General features: G+C 57.2%; 9 protein-coding genes across 9 annotated transcripts; 3 read left to right on the forward strand and 6 right to left on the reverse strand.

The window, feature by feature from the left end:
* Window positions 1-270: 270 nt before the first annotated feature.
* On the forward strand, window positions 271-5,560 carry BDY17DRAFT_300350 (uncharacterized protein). Its single transcript, XM_033734044.1, has one exon. It carries the CDS (start codon window positions 404-406, stop codon window positions 5,528-5,530), a length of 5,127 nt encoding a protein of 1,708 aa, XP_033588702.1. The 5' UTR covers window positions 271-403; the 3' UTR covers window positions 5,531-5,560.
* Window positions 5,561-6,854, reverse strand: BDY17DRAFT_300352 (uncharacterized protein). Its single transcript, XM_033734045.1, has 2 exons — window positions 6,402-6,854; window positions 5,561-6,327 (listed from the first exon to the last, which is right to left on the reverse strand). The coding sequence occupies exons 1-2, from the start codon at window positions 6,809-6,811 to the stop codon at window positions 5,607-5,609; spliced, it is 1,131 nt and encodes a 376-aa protein (XP_033588703.1). The 5' UTR covers window positions 6,812-6,854; the 3' UTR covers window positions 5,561-5,606.
* Window positions 6,855-7,176: 322 nt separating this feature from the next.
* Window positions 7,177-8,195, reverse strand: BDY17DRAFT_178205 (uncharacterized protein). The gene is made up of 2 exons (XM_033729884.1): window positions 7,936-8,195; window positions 7,177-7,881 (listed from the first exon to the last, which is right to left on the reverse strand). Exons 1-2 carry the CDS (start codon window positions 7,977-7,979, stop codon window positions 7,260-7,262), a joined length of 666 nt encoding a protein of 221 aa, XP_033588704.1. The 5' UTR covers window positions 7,980-8,195; the 3' UTR covers window positions 7,177-7,259.
* Window positions 8,196-8,968: 773 nt separating this feature from the next.
* Window positions 8,969-9,638, reverse strand: BDY17DRAFT_253273 (Alpha/Beta hydrolase protein; the record flags this gene model as incomplete). Its single annotated transcript, XM_033731329.1, has 3 exons — window positions 8,969-9,115; window positions 9,161-9,221; window positions 9,274-9,638. The coding sequence occupies 3 exons, from the start codon at window positions 9,636-9,638 to the stop codon at window positions 8,969-8,971; spliced, it is 573 nt and encodes a 190-aa protein (XP_033588705.1).
* Window positions 9,639-13,204: 3,566 nt separating this feature from the next.
* On the reverse strand, window positions 13,205-14,125 carry BDY17DRAFT_252713 (transcription mediator complex subunit Med12-domain-containing protein; the record flags this gene model as incomplete). Its single annotated transcript, XM_033731282.1, has 1 exon — window positions 13,205-14,125. A coding segment is annotated over one exon (921 nt), but the record flags the coding sequence as incomplete, so codon positions are not given.
* A 325-nt stretch (window positions 14,126-14,450) lies between these two features.
* On the reverse strand, window positions 14,451-15,365 carry BDY17DRAFT_178201 (uncharacterized protein). Its single transcript, XM_033729883.1, has one exon. The coding sequence runs from the start codon at window positions 15,082-15,084 to the stop codon at window positions 14,566-14,568; it is 519 nt and encodes a 172-aa protein (XP_033588707.1). The 5' UTR covers window positions 15,085-15,365; the 3' UTR covers window positions 14,451-14,565.
* BDY17DRAFT_300359 (uncharacterized protein) lies at window positions 14,636-15,775 on the forward strand. The gene is made up of 5 exons (XM_033734046.1): window positions 14,636-15,153; window positions 15,210-15,260; window positions 15,330-15,361; window positions 15,423-15,566; window positions 15,641-15,775. The coding sequence occupies exons 1-5, from the start codon at window positions 15,117-15,119 to the stop codon at window positions 15,722-15,724; spliced, it is 348 nt and encodes a 115-aa protein (XP_033588708.1). The 5' UTR covers window positions 14,636-15,116; the 3' UTR covers window positions 15,725-15,775.
* Window positions 15,776-17,153, reverse strand: BDY17DRAFT_300362 (uncharacterized protein). Its single transcript, XM_033734047.1, has one exon. It carries the CDS (start codon window positions 17,080-17,082, stop codon window positions 15,841-15,843), a length of 1,242 nt encoding a protein of 413 aa, XP_033588709.1. The 5' UTR covers window positions 17,083-17,153; the 3' UTR covers window positions 15,776-15,840.
* Window positions 17,154-17,322: 169 nt separating this feature from the next.
* BDY17DRAFT_252380 (molybdopterin synthase large subunit) lies at window positions 17,323-17,991 on the forward strand (the record flags this gene model as incomplete). The annotated part of the gene is made up of 2 exons (XM_033731252.1): window positions 17,323-17,479; window positions 17,576-17,991. 2 exons carry the CDS (start codon window positions 17,323-17,325, stop codon window positions 17,989-17,991), a joined length of 573 nt encoding a protein of 190 aa, XP_033588710.1.
* Window position 17,992: the final 1 nt, after the last annotated feature.

Consider the following 17,992-nt stretch of genomic DNA (forward strand, 5'->3'; position numbering starts at 1 on the left):
GCTGTTTGATTATGTGTCGATCTACTCCGATCACGGTGAGTCCTGAGTTAGTATAAGCCTACGCCGAGGGCGGACTCTCTCTTCTTTCAGCTCCACAAGTTGACGGACTTAAGAAGATGTTGATGAGGACGATTGTATTTGTGACGTCAAATCCGGCTGCCACGTGAAGCGATCTCGGCGGCATCCAATGCAAAGCTGTGGCTCGGCCCGCGCGCGCCCGAACTCACAACGTCAGGCGCGTCCTCCTCGCTGTTTACATGACAAGTCGATGGCAAAATGAACTAATCATTCCTCACTCCGTATGCGCAACGGCCCAGACTTCGCGCCTTTCCACTCCTGTGCCCGTCACCTCCAGGAAGCTCTGATGTGGCGACGATGACCAACGTGTGCACCTTCCGCGACCATGGCTAATCAAGACGACGTCTTTCGCGTGCGTCTCAACTGCCTAGATCATTACCAGGCCGCTCCAACATCTCTCGACCCGCCGCTATGGGGCCCGAATGCTCTCTCGTCAACTCAGCGAAGCACTCTGCCTCATGTGCCCGTCATTCGCGTTTTTGGCGCCACCGAAACCGGACAAAAGGTGTGCGCGCATATCCACGGCGCCTTCCCGTATCTTTACGTTCCCTACACCGAATCACCGGACCAAGATAGCGTCGATCAGTTCATTGCCACCTTGCGACATTCGATCGACCATGCGCTTGCCTTGTCCTATCGGCGCAATCCCTACGCCGAGCCCCGCCAAGCGCAGTTTGTGGCGTACATCAGCTTGGTCAAGGGCGTGCCTTTCTTTGGCTACAACGTCGGGTACAAGTATTTCTTGAAGATATACATGCTCAACCCGATGCATATGACCAGGCTTGCGGATCTTCTGCTTCAGGGTGCGGTGATGCAGAGGACCTTTCAGCCTCACGAAGGACATTTGCAGTACCTCCTGCAGTGGATGTGTGATTTCAATTTGTACGGATGCGCCTTTGTGGAGACCAACAAGCCGCGTTTCCGCTCTCCTGTTCCTGCAAGAGACGACCTGGACGATGTCACTCATCTCTGGCACGATGGTTCCATTGGCGACGAGCTGATGCTCGACGAAGCGGACTTTCCGAGACAGAGTCACTGCCAGTTGGAGCTCGACTTCACGGTCGAAGACATCCTCAACAGACATTCGATCAAGGCTCGAGACCTCCATCAGTCTTTCGTCGAACGACTGGCGTCCATGGAAGAACTTCCGCCCGAGGAAAAGCTGGTTCATTCCATGGCGGGCCTTTGGAAAGACCAAACTCGTCGACGGAAGCAGCGAATGGGCCTTACCGATCCGGGGTCGTCGCCTTTCCCACCCGAAGTCTTGTTGAGCATGAGCGCGGACCCAAGGAACGACAACAAGGGCGGATGGATCCATGAGGAAGAGTTTCGCGAAATGGTTAGAGAGCTTGCGAATCAGGAAAAGCAGGCCCGTGCTGGTGGCAATATCACCTTTGACAACTTCTTGTCACAAACACACGAAGGCGACGGAGTGAATACAGCGTTGCAGAGTGTTGAAGAGCTCTTCCACTCCAATCTCATTGCTAAAAATGCACAGGTCTCGGCGATGGCCAGGATGAAGAAGCAGGACGATCTGACGTTGGGGGTCGAACGTTCGAACGGCACCAGCCATGAGAACGAGCCTTTGGTGGATATGAGCGGCATGGCAGAGGTTGTTGACGAAGAAGACTACGGCAGCGACGAGGAAGTTGCTAAGACTAGGGCTCTTACGCAACGACCTCCCCTGGACGATGGTGTCATCGGTGACATTTCCGACAAGACAGCGGCCGATAACAAAGGCGATGTTGCCGGCAGCGAACCTGACCATGTTCACCCGGTGGACTCAGATCATGATGCTGGACGCAAAGAGAGTGCACAGTCGCTTAAACGTCCGGCCCCGAGTGCCACTCAAGGCCCTTTTAAAAGAGCCAGATTCGATATTGAGCAAACGCAGACGTCGACAAAGAAAGTGGCTTTTCGCGTCAAGGACGTCCCGCGTGGGAAGCGTAAGGCTGATGAGCAAGCAACTGATGAGGCCGGACGTTCTGCCATATCTGCGAAAGTAGGTGGAAGGCTGTCAAACGGGATGCATTCCACACAACTGCCGCCATCTTCTCAGCGGTCTACTCAGTCGCAAAGCTCGCAGAGTAGCCGTCTGGACTATCCCGTAGTCAAAGGAGTCTCGAGCACCGAAAACGCCAATCGTCCCAGCCAGAAAACTTCGAACACGAAGGCCCAGTCCGACAAAGGTTCGGGAAGCCGCACGACAAGCTCCTTTGATGGGCTGCACAAGTCACACTCTACCACGAGTGAGAGAACGTCATCTACGACCAACTCTGAGCAGCCGCTCGTCCTCTCGCGGCTTACACAAGTCTATGCGACCCGCTTCAATCTCGGCTCCGATGCGAGTGTTTTGATGTTCGGCGCTTTGCCACCCTCCCTCGAAGGGGTCACAAGCACGCTCACACCATCCGTCGTCTATCAAGATGCTTACTATAGCAACGAGAGAGACGTGCCAGAGCGTGCTAGGGAATATGCAGGCCAGGAGTTCATCCTTGAAAGCAACACCCTCCCTTTCTTACCCGAGTTCGACAAAATGGGCCTCGCGGGAGCGAGGAAGCCCCTTCTTCCAGAAAAAGCCAAGGACGAACTAGCAGAGTCGAGACGCCGGCAACGCTGTACTCTCAAGGCGTGGGAGATTATGCATGTGCCGCCCACTTTTGCGGAAGTTGAGCGTTGGGTGCGTGCGCCGAAGGTCGACGAAGTGGACGATCTGGACCAGCTCGAAGTCGATGGCCCACCAGCCACACAAAGACTCGCGCGAGACACCTGGGCCAAGCCGGCTGCCATGCCCGTTATCTCGCAAATCGATGGTCCAACGCAGAAGCACAAGGGAGGCTTCAAGTACTCGCAGCACAAGCCGAGCACCAGCGTGCAGCATGAGACTGGATACATGAGCACCATGAGCTTGGAAGTCCATGTCAACACACGCGGGGAACTTGCACCGGACCCGGAGCAGGATGAAATAAACCTGGTCGTGTGGTGTCTCGCCTCCGAAGACATGGACGAAGAGACGAAGATGGGGATTGTTGTGCTGAACAGAGACGACGAGGACCTTGCAGAGCGCGTCCGTCACATTGTAGGTAATGGAGTGAGCATCGACGCCGAAGACAACGAACTCGATATCATCAACAAGATGGTCGACGTCGTTCGCGCCTACGACCCCGACGTGCTCACTGGGTTCGAGGTGCATAACGGCAGTTGGGGTTATCTCATCGAACGCGCGAGACTGCAGTTCGAATTCAACCTGCCGGATGAATTCTCAAGGATGAAGTCACAATCACATGGCCGCTTCGGCAAGGACGCCGATCGCTGGGGCTTCACCCATACATCCACCGTCCGCATTACCGGCCGACACACCATTAACATCTGGCGCGCTATGAGATCAGAGCTGAACCTGCTGCAGTACACGATGGAGAACATTGTCTTCCATCTCTTGCATCGCCGCGTTCCCCATTACTCCTTCGCCACGCTTACGGGCTGGTATCAGAGCAACAAGCCTCGCGATCTGGCTAAAGTTCTGGACTACTTCATGAGCCGTACCACGCTCGATCTCGAGATCCTCGACGCCAACGAATTGATCCCGCGTACATCCGAACAGGCGCGCTTACTGGGCGTGGACTTCTTCTCCGTCTTCTCGCGCGGCTCGCAATTCAAAGTGGAGTCGCTGATGTTCCGTATTGCGAAACCCGAGTCTTTCATGCTGGTCTCGCCGTCAAGGAAGCAGGTCGGCGCTCAAAATGCGCTCGAATGCATCCCTTTGGTGATGGAGCCGCAGTCTGCCTTCTACAGTAGCCCGATGCTTGTGCTGGATTTCCAGAGCTTGTATCCGAGTGTCATGATTGCCTACAACTACTGCTACTCCACCTGCCTTGGACGCATTGTGAACTGGCGCGGAACGAACAAGCTTGGATTCTCCGACTTCAAGCGCGCTCCGGGCCTACTCGAGCTGGTCGAGGAAAAGTTGAACATCGCTCCCAACGGTCTGATGTATGTGAAGCCAGAGATGCGAAAGTCGCTGCTCGCGAAGATGTTAGGCGAGATCCTGGAGACGCGCGTCATGGTCAAATCGGGAATGAAAATCGACAAGGACGACCGGACCTTGCAGCAGCTGTTGAACAATCGACAATTGGCGCTGAAGCTGATTGCCAATGTGACGTACGGCTATACTTCTGCTTCCTTCTCGGGCCGCATGCCGTGTTCGGAGATCGCAGACAGCATTGTGCAGACCGGGCGTGAGACGCTGGAAAAAGCGATCGCCCTGATTCATAGTGTAGAAGACTGGGGTGCTGAAGTGGTGTACGGCGATACGGACAGCTTGTTCGTGTACCTGAAAGGCCGCTCGCGGGACGACGCATTCAAGATCGGCGAAGAGATCGCCAAAGCCGTGACGGACTTGAATCCGCGTCCCGTCAAGCTCAAGTTCGAAAAGGTCTACCACCCCTGCGTCCTGCTCGCCAAAAAGCGCTACGTCGGCTTCAAGTACGAAAGCCCCAAACAGACCGAGCCGGAATTCGACGCAAAGGGCATCGAAACCGTGCGCCGCGACGGCACGCCCGCCGAGCAGAAGATCGAAGAAAAGGCGCTCAAGCTCCTCTTCCGCACCGCCGACCTCAGCCAGGTCAAGCGCTACTTCCAACAGCAATGCACGAAAATCATGGCCGGCCGCATCAGCGTGCAGGACTTCTGCTTCGCCAAAGAGGTCAAGCTCGGCTCTTACGCTGATAAGGGCCCGGCTCCGCCGGGCGCCATCATCGCTACCCGCCGCATGATCAAAGATCCGCGATCTGAGCCGCAGTACGGCGAGCGCGTGCCGTACGTCGTAATCGCAGGTGCGCCAGGCGCACGACTATGGGAGCGCTGCGTTGAGCCCGAACGCTTGCTGTACGACGAGCAGGCCGAGCTGGACGCCGAGTACTACATTTCGAAAAACTTGATTCCGCCTCTGGAGCGCATTTTCAATCTCGTCGGCGCCAACGTCAGGCAGTGGTACGATGAGATGCCAAAGGTGCAGCGCATTCGCATGCTAGGTGGGCCACGTGAGGGCGCCGAGATGGAGGGAGGAGGCAAAGGCAAGGCCCGCAAGACGATGGAGAGCTACATGGGCAGTTCGCTTTGCCTGGTGTGTCGGGTGAAATTGATGCCTGTGCCGCCTGCGGTGGAGATTCTACCCCTGCCGCTGTGCGAGTCGTGTCGGAAGGAGCAGCCTCAGCGGTCGCTGTTGTCGTTGCGGCGCAGACTGCAGGGCGCAGAGAAGCGGGCGGCGGATCTCGAGGATATGTGTCGTAGCTGTGCGTCTTTGCCCGTGGGCGATCGGGTCAAGTGCGATTCTCGCGATTGTCCTGTGTTTTATAGTCGCGTCAAGGCGGATACGCAGCTGGGCGTTGCGCGCAGTGGGTTGGCGCGGGTGCTGGAGTCGCTTGAGGTGGAGGAGGCGGATCTTGTGAAATGAACTGAAGTGAAACGATCTGGTGTTCGAGGGTAGACAACCTCGACGATGAGTAATGTACATCTATCAACGACATCCTTTATACCGCTTCCTCCTTGCTTACCTTGCGCCTTGCTCGTATTCTATTCCATAGCCGGGAGATGCCCAGATAGTCCAAAAAGCGCCAGCCTTGCCGCACGCGCGGGAGCGGAAGCGCAGACTGGTTCGCCTTCGCCTCCAGCTGCTTCACCTTGTCCAGCGTCGTCTCGTCCGTCGTGCCCCACACCTTCCACGCGCCCTCTCGGCTATTCCTAATCAGCTTCTGAAGCACGATGTACTCCACCAGCTCCTTTGCGTTCTTCCGCGCCTCCGCCTCCGCCTGCTCGGACAGCGGCAGCTCCTTGCCCTGCGCATCCACCAGCACCTCTTCCGGCGGCTGGCCCTTGCGCGTGGGCCGCAGTCGCACGTGCTGCAGCGATTGCAGCGTGTGCAGCCGCACTACAGCCTGGATGGCGCCTTTGCGCTGCTTGTTCGTCTCCCCTGTTCCGGGCGGGAACATAGCCACGCGGAAGGAAGCGAGTTTCGGTTTGGTTTTGTGTTCGTGCAGTACCCATCTCAGGCTGGTGCCGCTTTGTCGTTGTGCGATGCGGGCGCGGAGGGAGCCTAGGAAGCCGGGGACGACGAAGTTTTGCACGGGTTCGAGATTGCCTTTCGCCAATTGCGTGTACACTTTGTTGTGCAGGTCTACGGCCGCATCGGGGATTTGGCGGAGGTTGAGTCGCGGTCTCGGGCGGACGTGAAGCCATCGGTAGAAAAAAGCGCTGCGCCAGGGTTCGTTAGTGTCGGGTGGAAAGATCGGAGAGCAGCTACTGCGAAAGCCGTCTGTCATACGTACCCGCCTAGATCGGTGAATCTGGTTGTCGCCCTCGCCTTCTCCAGCTTTAGACGGTCTTTGTAATTCGACGTCCAGCTTGGGCGGTTCTTGCTACGCGGCATGATGAAGGTGCCCGGGATCAAGCCCATGTCTTCCGGCAGGTTGCCCTCGCGCAGCATTTTCTCCTTCTGTTTCTCCATCTGCAGCGCCAGCCCTGACTTTTGTTTCGCGGGGGCGGCGGCGGCGGCCTGCCATTGTGCGCTCGTGGACAGAGGATGTTGTGAAGTGCGTGGGAGGAGAGGTGAATGTGCGTTTAAGCAGCGCATGTCATCGAGGGCTGGACGCCGCCGGGCAGTGGTCGGACATATTCGCAGACGGGATAGGGTGTGTTGCCCCAGGAGCTGTGGACCTTTGCCCCGACTTGCTGACATTGGGGTCACTGGTGTGAGCGCGGCATCGGATGTGTGGACTGAGTGGCAGTCGAAGCAAGAAAGTGTTGGCGAACAAATGAAGTTGGAGCTGCTGCAAGCACGGACCAGCGCGACGCCACGAAGCTTGGACTGAACCTCACGTCGCCCATCCTCCCATCCATACTTCATCTCACCCGCCTTGCCTCGCCTCGCCATTCCATCCCATCATCATCACCGTGGTCTGATAACGTCATGCTGAAACACGTACGGCATAGGACCAGACGATACTCGCCACAGGTCTGATAACAAAGCGAAGACAGCATGATGTATACGGCGTCAGTATCCACGATATCAACCCTCCCAAGGGCACCACCCGTTGCTGGAACTACGAATGAATGACTGCAGCTGGCTGCCCTTCTCCCATGAATCCTTCGTCAGCCCTGGAGGCCCGTGTGTTGTCGGGCCCTTGTCACGGCGGAGCAATGTACAGGGTGTATTCGACCGACTCGCAATATTTCCCATCGCCAAACGGCGGCTGGCTGCATTTCGTGCCTACAATTTTAGAGTCAGCATGCGTACGTGGAATCGTGGAAAGCAGTGAGTGTAGAATTGTATCCAAGAGACGTCCGTCTACACCCCAATTCCACAATGGTGGATTCTCAATGCGCAAGACATGTCTCAGGATCGCATCGACAGCACTGTTCGGGGGAGGGTCTGCTTCTAATGCTGACGTACAGGCTGTAGCCTTGCACTGGTCGGTGTTGACTTGGCCATCTCCCTTGCAGCTTGGCCCGTTGAACACCTGCCACACCTTACTCTCGTGCTGAGCGGGGTCGCCACAGTCCAACGTCGGGCCTCCCGAGAGCTTGTACGAGAGCAAGCCCGGGGGCAGGCTCTTCTGACACTTCATATACGTCGAGTCGTCTCCGGTGTATTGCACCTTCGAGATCGGATCGCCGCCCGGCGTTTCTCCGACTGTATCTCCACAGTGGTCATCGAAATACAGAGTGATTGTCAACGGCGAGTTCCGCGCTTCGATGGTTGAGTTGTAGTCCGCTTCGACATCGAGCGGCGCCGCAGAGGCGAAGGCCCTTGCGAGAAGGTTCAGCATGCCACCGACCGCGTCGGACTGTAGGTGTACTTACACGAGGCCGAGCAGCATCGCTCCAGTGATTCGAGAGCAGATCATCGCGAATCTGATGTATTTGCGAGAAGCTTGGTATCGAAAGAGCTCAAGGTAACAGCAGCACGCTTTTATACCCCATCTGTTTGGACATCACCACCATGCTGTCCACGACGAACATAGGGCAAGCGACTGGAAGCGTAGCTTTACGCCGAATGCGGAAGGGCCTAAGCAAGCGTATCGATCCTGCAGTCATGGAGGTTGCCGGCATCTACGATGTGTGAAATCAGAGTAGCTAGAAAAGGTTGATGCCATGTCGATATGAGAGGCATGGTGGTGTCGCGCAGGAAGCGAGTGGCCTCAGGAGGTCTTTGCCGTGCGGATGCGAGGCTGCCAGCTTTCGACCTGCCAAACAAGGCCTTTGCCGATGCTAACGTGGGACCGCTAACATGCCGCTGCTTGTTAGACCTCGACGTCATGTAATCGCGGTAGTGAACCATGCTGTTGATCCAACGCACTGGGTATCGACTTTACGCATCAAGCTTGCCGGTTGGGTTGCTTCTTTATCTTCTTCGAGTCTTACGTAAGTCTCCGGTTGGTATGGAGCAACAAACATCGGTACAACGACGAAGCTGCGATCTTCCGCCAACATGGACTACCATCACGAGCACAAGTGCTTACGCCGGAACTCCACCTGCCTTGCGGCATTCCGCTCGAAATTGGGTTCAACGTAGGCATCGAAATGACCTCCCGGCAACATGTGCAGCTCCTTCGGCTCGCGCGCGCGAGAGTAGGCTTCGATAGACACGTCGGTGGGGCAGATCACATCGTTCGTAGGCGATGATTATCAGCAACGGCGTCGGGGAGATGCGATGGATCATGTGCGAGGGGAAATTGCCGCGCAGCGTCACCTCGTTCACCCACGAGCTCTTCTTCTCCCATTCGCTGAAGAACTGCCAGCTGTCGGCCGTAGAGAGGGAGAATTGCTTGGTAGGATCGGCGACGGGGATGCGCGTGGCTTCTTGTCCTGCCATCCTGCCCAGTCGATCTACCGGTCAACTTTGAGTCAGTGTTGACGCTCGGACGGGGCTTCCATGAGACTCATCCCCTGCAAAAGCCTGCTCCATGCCTCCCTGGAAGTCGAATCGGATCAAACGATTGAAGTTGTCCCATCCATCAACCATTGGCCTCATCGAGTGACGCTATCAGCCTGGGACCCCCTTCGTCATCACCTGCCAAACTTCCACCTGACAACGCACGACCTTGATTCTCCGATCCACTGCACCAGTATACAGCACGTTCCCCGCACTATAATGCACCCGTGGTCAGGTCCTAGGCTACCCAGGTCCCCCTAGAATACACGGCACTCACCGAAGTACCCCAAGCCCCAACCCTCGCGGCGTCCACCTCAGGCATCGTCTGCGCAAACGTCACCGCATCCGAGACATCACTCTGCTGCTCGCGCGGATTGATTTCCAGCCTCGGGGAGCCCGCTTTGACATCGCTCGTCCCAAACCCGCGCTGGTCGTACACGAGCGTCGTCAGCGCCAGGTGGGTCCTGAAGTACTCTGCGAACGCGTCGAGGTCTATCTCCTTGACGGCTGACCAGCCGTGGGACATGATGAAGCATGGCAGCTTCTTGGTGCTGTCGCCGGCCGAGGTGTACAACCAGCCGCGGAGGGTGACGCGGTCGCTGGTGCGGAAGTCGATGTCTTTGCGCGGCATGGTCGCTGAGGAGAGGAGTCAAGTCGGATTCGTGGAATAGACGGTAGTCCAAGCCTGGTAACTCGTGCCAGTCTTTGCCGCTGGGTTACTTTAAATACCCGAGCGAGAAGAGGCCATCGTATTGGAACCACACAAAACGGAAGTTGCGAGTAGCAAATGCGCACGCGGAAAAGGTTGCCTTTTGCGCTCCGAATCGTGTGGGTCAAATACAGCTGAAATGAATGTAACGGGGTATGTATCCTGAAAACATCGATCCTCTCATCCGCTCGAACGCTGGGAACAAAGCAAAACGAAGCGCGTAATAGACAAACACAAGTAGAAAGCAAAAAACACGTTCCTCTTCACGAGAGGAATCACACCTTCCTCGCCCCAAACAGCCTCAAACTCAACGCCGCATCGTTCTCCCCCATCACCGGCGCAGAATCCGGAATCATCTCCCACTGCCGCACAACAAACGGCACCATCTTTGCCTCCCCAGAACCATTAGCCACTCCACCCTTGCCATCTTGTCTGGCGGGAAACACGCCCGGCGAGCTTCCTCCGGAAACCATGCGCTGATGCAGACTGCCGCTGGGTCCGGCGCCCGCCGCCCCAACGGTCGGAGGTCGAGCGTTGGTTTGCGATGCTTGCTGCCGGTGGAGGATGCGCTGTTGCAGCGATGGGGCTTGAGAGGCGAGGAAGAGGCGCGTGGCGGGTGGGTTGGCGTCGTCGCTCGCTTTGCCTAGGAGGAATCTGATGCGGGCGTCGAAGAGGGTGCGGCTGCTGCATTGGGTTTCTGTTGCGGCGAGCACGGTTTCCGGAAGGCGGTCGGCGAAGGTGGACGTGATGTCGAATAGTTGCTCCGTAATGGTGGGATGGATTTGAAGTATTGGGAGGGTCGTCAGCGAGCAAAGGAGGGTCAGTAAGGCGGCGTTGGCCTGCTGAGATGCGTCGTCCTCTTCTCCATCCGCAGATGTTGAGAGCTGCAGTACGGTCAAGTCGAGCAGGATGCGCAGTCGGTGCAGCAGGGCTGTGTGTTGTGATCGCGAGTCGTTATACCCGTCATTCGCTTCCGGCAATGCCGTCTCGAGTTCCTTGAGTTTCTCCGCAAGTGACGAAACCGTCGCATGGTCTTCCCTTGGCGGGGAAAGCTTGCTGGAAACAGCAAGCAGAACCATGCAGTCGCGCAGTGGCTCGGAGGGGAGCGGAGTATCCGCTGCAGATTTTCCGCTCGCAGTGTAAAGTGCCTTTTCCTGCGCCCAATCCCGGATCCGCTGATTCACGCGCTCGCCTGCAAATTCCAACAGCTGCGGCCAGACGTCCGATCCTCGGTTGAACGCATCGAGAAGTGCTTCTGCAAACCCAGCGTCGTCGAGCGGAGTTGGAGAGACGCTTCGGAGGCCTCGCAGAGCTTCAACAGAGAATCGTACAGATAATGGCGTGGCAGTGTTGACGATATTCTGAACGTTCATCTCTTCGTCTTGTGATTCGACGTCGCGTCCTTTGGCCAAGATCGACATTACGACTCGTTTGTCCAGAGCATTGCCAGCTGTGGCGTTGTCCGCGACGGCTCGAATGCCAAAAGCCCTCACATCCGGATCTGTTGAGTCAAAGCCAGAGCCCTGCGAAGCAACACGCACGAGTCGGAGGATATCCTCTGCATGCTGGTGCTTGCACAATGCTTGCTGTAAGCGGTAACGATAACGCTCAACGGCGTGAAGTCCAGCGTCTTCCAAAGGCCACGAGATGAAGAGTTGAAGCACCTGGGCCGCAGCACTAGATAAGGTGATTTCGCGTGCGATTAAGGCGACCGCGGACAGTGTCAAGCAGCCACTGGAGACGAGACAAACCACGCATTTCATCCAGGAAGCAACGTTCACTTGACTGCTGATGATGCTGCGGAGGAAGGCTTGCACGAGGCGTTCAAACACCTCGCTGCCGTCGACAGTGCGAAGCTGGTCAAGCCAGCCGATAATCCGACTCGGCGGAGCGAGTGGCGGCGAAGGCAACGAGTCGGAAGCGCGCTGCATGATTCGGTCGAATACTCGTCGCATTAGCTGATCATCCATGGTATTGCCACTGGCGAAAACGGCGTCAAGCTCGGCATCGGAGTCTAGCGTTGTGGCGTGCATGCCGATGAGGCTGTCGCTGGCGGGTGAGCAGACCATTATTGACGTCTGCTGCTCACAGATGATCAAGTCGTCTTGGAGGAGTTTAAGGATTGTCGCTTTCTCTGGTAGTCGTTGAGTAAGACGGATCATGGCGAAGATGAGATTTCGGTCGAGAGGTTGTTGGGATCGAAGGGTGACGTAGTGCTCTGAGAAAGAGTCGACGAGTGTGCGCAAATGGCCGAGTGCGGCGAAAGATTTGGCATGCAGGTTGATTGTGTCGCAAGCAGTCGCAAGGATGACGCTGCTCTCGGAGGTGATTGAAGATTGTACCAGCGTTGCGAGGGAACGGAGATCGTCGAGACTCTCAACGAGTTCCCGCGCTTGACAGAATTCATCCAGCGAGATGCCGGTGTCCTTGATCTTCTGACTAACATCAGAGCAGATCCGTTGGCTGAGCTGCAATTTGTCGGGGACGCTCATATTCGTCGCCTTCTCCAGATCTGTAGTCGCAAGCGAATGATGCAGTGCGGACTCTTTCATTGCGGTCGGTCGCCCAATGTTGTAACCAAGCCGTCTCATAAGCATGTTCCGAGTATTGAGCACGTGCGAAGGCAGTGCATTCAAGGGCAGCACGGCAATGAGACTGGTCGCGTAAGATGATGCGCCGGCAACCAGAGTCCCACTGCTAATCAGCCATTGGAGATAGCGGCCAGAAGAGAACGCATCCAGATGTACGAGTTCGACTACGACTTGATGAATCTGTTGTTCGCTCGAAACAGGCAGCTTTCGAGGTCGTCCGAGGTATTGAAGGATACCATGATCGGTGTCGTGGCCGGCTAAGCGCGATTGTGCAATGATGGCAGCCGTCAGGTAGACTCTAGCAATGCCGACTCTGTACAACGAGGACGCCCAGTCCAGCAGCGCAAATACCAGCTGGACTGGATCCGGAATGAGCTCGAAAGCTTTACTGGCCAGGGCTCCCATGTCGATGTGGAGGCCCACCGCATCCAGATGGGTATATAACTCCAACGTGGGGCTGCGAGTGTTGCTAGCGGTTTGCGATGAAAACCAAGCAAGACGTTCATTCCGTTGGAAAACGCTCCGTACCGGGCCGTCGGCGCATTGCAAGGCATTGGAAGTTAAGAGATACTTGTACTTTCCCCATACTTTTGGGATCACCAAGCATGCTCTGTCCGCGACCGCCAATTTTGTAACCAGTCTTTGTAAGTGCAGCCGTACCTGGTCGCCAGCACGTAGTCCGGAGTCCGAAGCGCGGTCCAGATGTGCCAAGATGGCATGGGCCAAGTGCCTCCCCCGACGACTGTATGCGGTGATGGCTTTCCAGTTCGCTTGCACGAGGATGATCCAGATCGGCAGGTGCTGTATCGAGGTATTATCAAACGACGCCACGAGCCAGTCCAGATAGTGCCTGGAGTCCAAGAGACGTTCAGAGGAGAAGGCGGCGACGAGTTTCAGCGCGTAGCCCATCCTGCGCTGCCATCCTTCCTGACCGCAGCTTGCAATCACGTCTTCGAGAAACTGCTCCACATGTGTCGTCCATTCGAGAAGCCATTTCGACTCGCCCACCGCCGTGGCAGACCCGCTGACGCCTTTTCGTCGAAAGGCACGCAGCTCATTGGCCCCGACGCATTTCGCCAGCCACACGGCACGCGGTAAGGAGATGTTTTTGCTTAAGCACTGCTCCATGAGCAGCTTCCCGCGGATACCATGTGGGATGGTTCTGCTTTGTTTGCGCAGAGGAATGTCGGGATTGGCCAGGTCGCGCAACCATGCTTCTCGCTTCGTATCGGTGACGGTGACTCGTGGCGGGGGTTTGAAGGTGGAAGGGGCAGTGCACTTTCCAAGTGTCTGCCTCTTCTCGAGCACCAGGGTATACAAGTAGCTCAAGAGGGAGACACCCGGGCCATTCTTTTGGTGAAGAGTCGACGCGATGGTGGGCTTGGCCGAGTTGCATTCCGCCTGATTGGTGCCGGGCGCTTTGTCGAAGTAGCCGAGTTTCACCACGTTTTCGTTCAGCGTGTCCTCGGGCTGATTCCCAGTCCAGGGGGAAAAGTCGGCGGTCTTCTTCGGGGGCGGCAGCTTGGTGGCTGCCGCGGGGGGGTCGAGGCCATGAGCTCTGCGAGCCGCGGGTTCGATGCCAAGACGAAGCCGGGTTTGAGTGGCGCGAGTCTTGTTGGAAGGGCCCATCGCGGGTGGAAAAGGTAGAGGGGAGCCCGGGAGAATCCTGTCTGCCTCGTCCGTCTCGTCCACGACATTGTCATCTCTTATGGATTGAAAGTCCTCCCCATCAGTCTTTGCCCTCTTCGCTGGTGGTTCCGCGTTGTCATCGCCGACACCAATCGCTTCGGGGGAGCGGACCAGCTCTTGCTCTTCCATGCGAAGTGGGCTGGGTGTGGTGGCGTACAGAGAGCCATCAGAAGGCAGATTGGGGAAGGTCAGTGGGTGCGAGACGGATCGCACGGTGTTGAGATGCGAGGGTCGAGTGGAAGGGGTGGAGAAGGGCTGCAAAGGGGCCAGGAGGCCTCCGGTTATGGATCGCTGCAGATTGGGAGGCCTGGGTGCGCCCAGCGACGCTCGAGAGTCCATATCATGCGCACACCACTAGCCGATGGCCGGCGCATGGTGGAGGGTGGGAGGAAGTGCAGTGTCAACTCCCCATCTCGCACGCATGCAAGTCGCGGTGAGGTTCGAGGGATGGGTGAATCGAGTGACGGGCGGGTCAAGCAAGCAAGCAGTTTCCAAGAGGCGTAGTGAGCAGAGAAGGGCGCAAACCACCCGCAGCAGTGGGTGGAGGAGGAGGTGGCAGCGGGAGGAGATTAGGCAAGTGGAGGTGCAAGTGATGCAACGCCATGCGGGCCTGTCGTGGCTAGATTTGGCGATAGGCGATGCCGGTGGAGGTACCAAGCAAGGTACCGTCTCCGAAATCCCGTCAGCAAGGCCGGAACGTTGCAGGCGTTTCCGCTTCCACGCTCCTTCTTTGCACCCCTGCTCCGCGTGAACGATCCGTCGTGCGTCGCGAGCTTGTGCGACGTTTGCTTTGATTGGAGTGGCGTGCAGTGCGGAAACTCTGCAACGGGTGCACACATTCCATCTCGTCGACAAATCAATTGCATTACGCCTTCCCCGGCCGAATCGGCTAAGGTTTCAGGCGGCAGGCACGGGTGCTTAAGGTGGAAGGGACGGCCCACGTGCCGCACTTCCGAGCCCGCTGGCGGTCTTGCAGTCTCGACTTCATCCCGAGTCGGACCGTCTCTGGCCAGCACCGGAAAGTCAATTGAGGAGCAGCAACCTCGACCACCGTCCATCGACCCCGGCACTTGGCATTGGCCGTTCATTCGTGTGAAGACCGCAAGACTCTCTGCCCATCATGGCGCACAAACGGGATATGCGAAGGGCGGATCTCAGTAGGTTCTCCTCATCGCTCGATTCCAAGTTCCCACTTACTCACCCCTTCGGGCAGTCGTCCCATTCCAGGAAACGGAGAAGGAGAAAGACACAGGCGATCTTGCCAGTATGCTGGCCCTCCCCGACAACCTCTACCACCCCCTAGCCTACTAACCCATCCTCCTTCCCCATTCAGGCACAATGGGCAACACCCTCCCCATGGCAGCAGTAAGCATCTTCCCCCGCTTCCCATCAACCTCGCCAATCATCCTAACAATATCCTCCCCAGATCTTCACCCGCAACAAAATGCTCGGCTGGACGGCAATCATGTTCGCCCTGCAAGCCTGGATGTCCGAAACCCCAGCGGCGCGCGCAAAGGCCTCCTCGCCCGCCATCTTTCAGGTTGGGATGGCCGCTCTGGCCGTGGTAGTGGTGAGTCTTTTGTCCCCAGCCTTCATTGGTGATTTCGTTCCAAGGACTCGTGTTGATTCTGATGCGACACTCAGGGTTATCTCCCGCTTTTCTTGCCGCCGCAGGGAGGTGGCGCGGTGGGGACTGGGACGGAGCCGCCGGCTGCTGTGCCTTTATAGTGTATGTTGATACTACGGAGCAGGTTACTTCCTGGAGATGGGTAGATGCTGAATGACCCGAACGTAATGGGGCGGGTCTGCTTGTATTAAATGTCTATGTGCATCACAATCTTCCCCTACGCACTCTTCAATCGCGAAAAGTCCTCCCCAAGCGCTTCCGCAGAGAGCAGCGAATTCTTGCGCGCCCTCTTCTTCAGCACGTTCTCGATAAACGCCTCCCCAGCCTTGTAACTACTCCGCACCAACGGCCCGCTGGCACAATACAAGAACCCCAGATCCAGCGCCCGCTGTCTCCACAGCTCAAACGTCGCCGGCTTGACATACTCCTCCACCTTCATGTGCCGCTTCGTGGGCCGCATGTATTGGCCAAACGTCACGACGTCCACGTCTGCGGCGCGCAACTCGCGCAGCGTACGCCATAGCTGCTCTTCCGTTTCGCCGAAGCCCAGCATGATCGAAGTCTTGGTGATGAGGCTGGGGTTCGCTGCCTTTGCTGCTCGCAGCACGGCGAGCGACTGTTTGAAGTTCGCTCGGCGATCGCGCACGGATGGTGAGAGCTCTTCCGTCGTCTCGACATTGTGCGCGTACACGTCGAGGCCGCTCTTGGCGACTAAGCTCACGCAGTCCAGATCCCCGGCGAAATCACCCGTCAAAGCTTCCACAAGCATAGTCGGTGCTTTCTGCTTAATCTTCATGATCGTCTCGGCGAAGTGGCGTGCGCCTCCGTCCGCGATGTCGTCTCGATCAACGCTCGTGAGCACCACATACCCTAATCCCCACCTCGATAGCGCCTCGGCCGTGTTCTCTGGTTCGTGGATGTCGAGAGGCGGGGGTTTATTCGCAGTCTTGACGCTGCAGAAGCGGCATCCGCGTGTGCAGGTGTCGCCCATGAGCATGATGGTGGCCGTGGCGGCAGACTTGTCGCTTCCACCCCAGCAGTCGGAGATGTTGGGACATCGCGCCTCTTCACACACGGTGTGCAGATTCAGGCCGCGGAGGTCATTTTTGATGCGTTTGTAGTTGTCGTTGGTCGGGATGGGTGTCTTTAGCCATTCCGGGAGGCGGGTGTGTGTTCTCTTTCGTCCTTCTGGTCCGACCTGCACCGTCCGTAGTTCGAAGGCGTCCTCTTCCTGCAGCGCATCTTCCTGTTTCTGAGAGACAAAGTCTGTGAAGGAGGGACCTGCATTCAAGCGGTCTGTGAAGGAGGTAGCTGGTCGAGGTTGAGAGGATGTGCTGGTCGGCGGAGGAGGGTTGTCGATTGTGGTGGCGAATCGTCTTTTTTGCGGAATGATGGTCGAGCGAGTCTCGAGAAACGCCGACGTGATGAGCCGACGGCTGGCAGGTCTGATGGCAGCCATTTCCGAGGAGATTGGTAGGTGTGAGCGAGGCAGATGTCTGGGAAAAGAATGTCTCTTCGCCTCAACAATTGATTGCAGGTCGGGGATGATGTGCTGAGTCATCGACCCTTCTTTCAATTCGAAAGCCGACTCTTGCCGACTCCCCATGCTTCCAACCCAGCATGCTCATGCACGAGGGATGAATCATCGATTGTGCCGCGACAACCATGCGAGGGCATGATGACAGTGAAAGACGAGAACATGGCAGATGAGGTCGAGAACTCCGGACAGACGACCGACGAACAGTCGCTATCGGAACCCAACATCTACGTCTCACTCACGTCCAACCCACTCGACTCCACCACCGCATTGTCTCGAGTAAAGAGCTCCAAAGCCGGAGCCGTAGTCCTCTTCGCAGGTACGCCGTCCCTTTGCTGATGCGCACCACTCCTCAGACTGACGCTCGAGGCAGTAAGTAAAGCAAGCAAGCTAAGCCGTGATTTCGTCCATGTAGGTTGCACGCGCGACAACTTCAACTCCAAGACCGTCACCCACCTCTCCTACTCCGCCTACGCCCCTCTCGCCCTGCGCACTCTCCTGTCCATCGCCCGCTCTGTACATTCCTCGCATTCCCTCGTCAGCATCTCAGTCACTCACAGGCTTGGGAGGGTGGACATCGGGGAAGAGAGCATACTGATTGCCGTGTCGGCGCCTCATCGCGCTGCGGCGTGGAGGGCGGGGGAGGAGTGTTTGGAGCGGGTCAAAGAGAAGGCGGAGATTTGGAAGGAGGAGTGGTTTGAGGATGGTGGGATGTGGAGGAGTAATCGCGATGGACAGGCGGGCGTGCCGGTGGTGAAAGAAGGGCAGGACAGCGGCGAGCATGCGCATGTAGACGGGCAGCAACAAGCCCCGGGGCGTGAGAATGCCTGAC

This window comes from Neohortaea acidophila (genome assembly GCF_010093505.1).
Source record: "Neohortaea acidophila strain CBS 113389 unplaced genomic scaffold BDY17scaffold_7, whole genome shotgun sequence".
In the NCBI taxonomy this organism is placed as follows: Eukaryota; Fungi; Ascomycota; class Dothideomycetes; order Mycosphaerellales; family Teratosphaeriaceae; genus Neohortaea; species Neohortaea acidophila.

What these genes read in the sequence shown, in the direction of transcription:
- BDY17DRAFT_300352 (XM_033734045.1), bottom strand. Translation starts at nt 6,811, where the DNA reads ATGTCAGCAAGTCGGGGCAAAGGTCCACAGCTCCTGGGGCAACACACC. An exon ending in AGATTCACCGATCTAGGCGG is followed by an intron (nt 6,328 to 6,401) that starts GTACGTATGACA and finishes ACCCTGGCGCAG; the next exon opens with CGCTTTTTTCTACCGATGGC.
- BDY17DRAFT_300362 (XM_033734047.1), bottom strand. Translation starts at nt 17,082, where the DNA reads ATGGCTGCCATCAGACCTGCCAGCCGTCGGCTCATCACGTCGGCGTTT.
- BDY17DRAFT_178205 (XM_033729884.1), bottom strand. Translation starts at nt 7,979, where the DNA reads ATGATCTGCTCTCGAATCACTGGAGCGATGCTGCTCGGCCTCGT. An exon ending in GCGATGCTGCTCGGCCTCGT is followed by an intron (nt 7,882 to 7,935) that starts GTAAGTACACCT and finishes CCTTCTCGCAAG; the next exon opens with GGCCTTCGCCTCTGCGGCGC.
- BDY17DRAFT_300359 (XM_033734046.1), top strand. Translation starts at nt 15,117, where the DNA reads ATGGCGCACAAACGGGATATGCGAAGGGCGGATCTCA. An exon ending in AGACACAGGCGATCTTGCCA is followed by an intron (nt 15,261 to 15,329) that starts GTATGCTGGCCC and finishes TTCCCCATTCAG; the next exon opens with GCACAATGGGCAACACCCTC. An exon ending in CCGCTCTGGCCGTGGTAGTG is followed by an intron (nt 15,567 to 15,640) that starts GTGAGTCTTTTG and finishes TGCGACACTCAG; the next exon opens with GGTTATCTCCCGCTTTTCTT.
- BDY17DRAFT_178201 (XM_033729883.1), bottom strand. Translation starts at nt 15,084, where the DNA reads ATGAACGGCCAATGCCAAGTGCCGGGGTCGATGGACGGTGGTCGAGGT.
- BDY17DRAFT_300350 (XM_033734044.1), top strand. Translation starts at nt 404, where the DNA reads ATGGCTAATCAAGACGACGTCTTTCGCGTGCGTCTCAACTGCCTAGAT.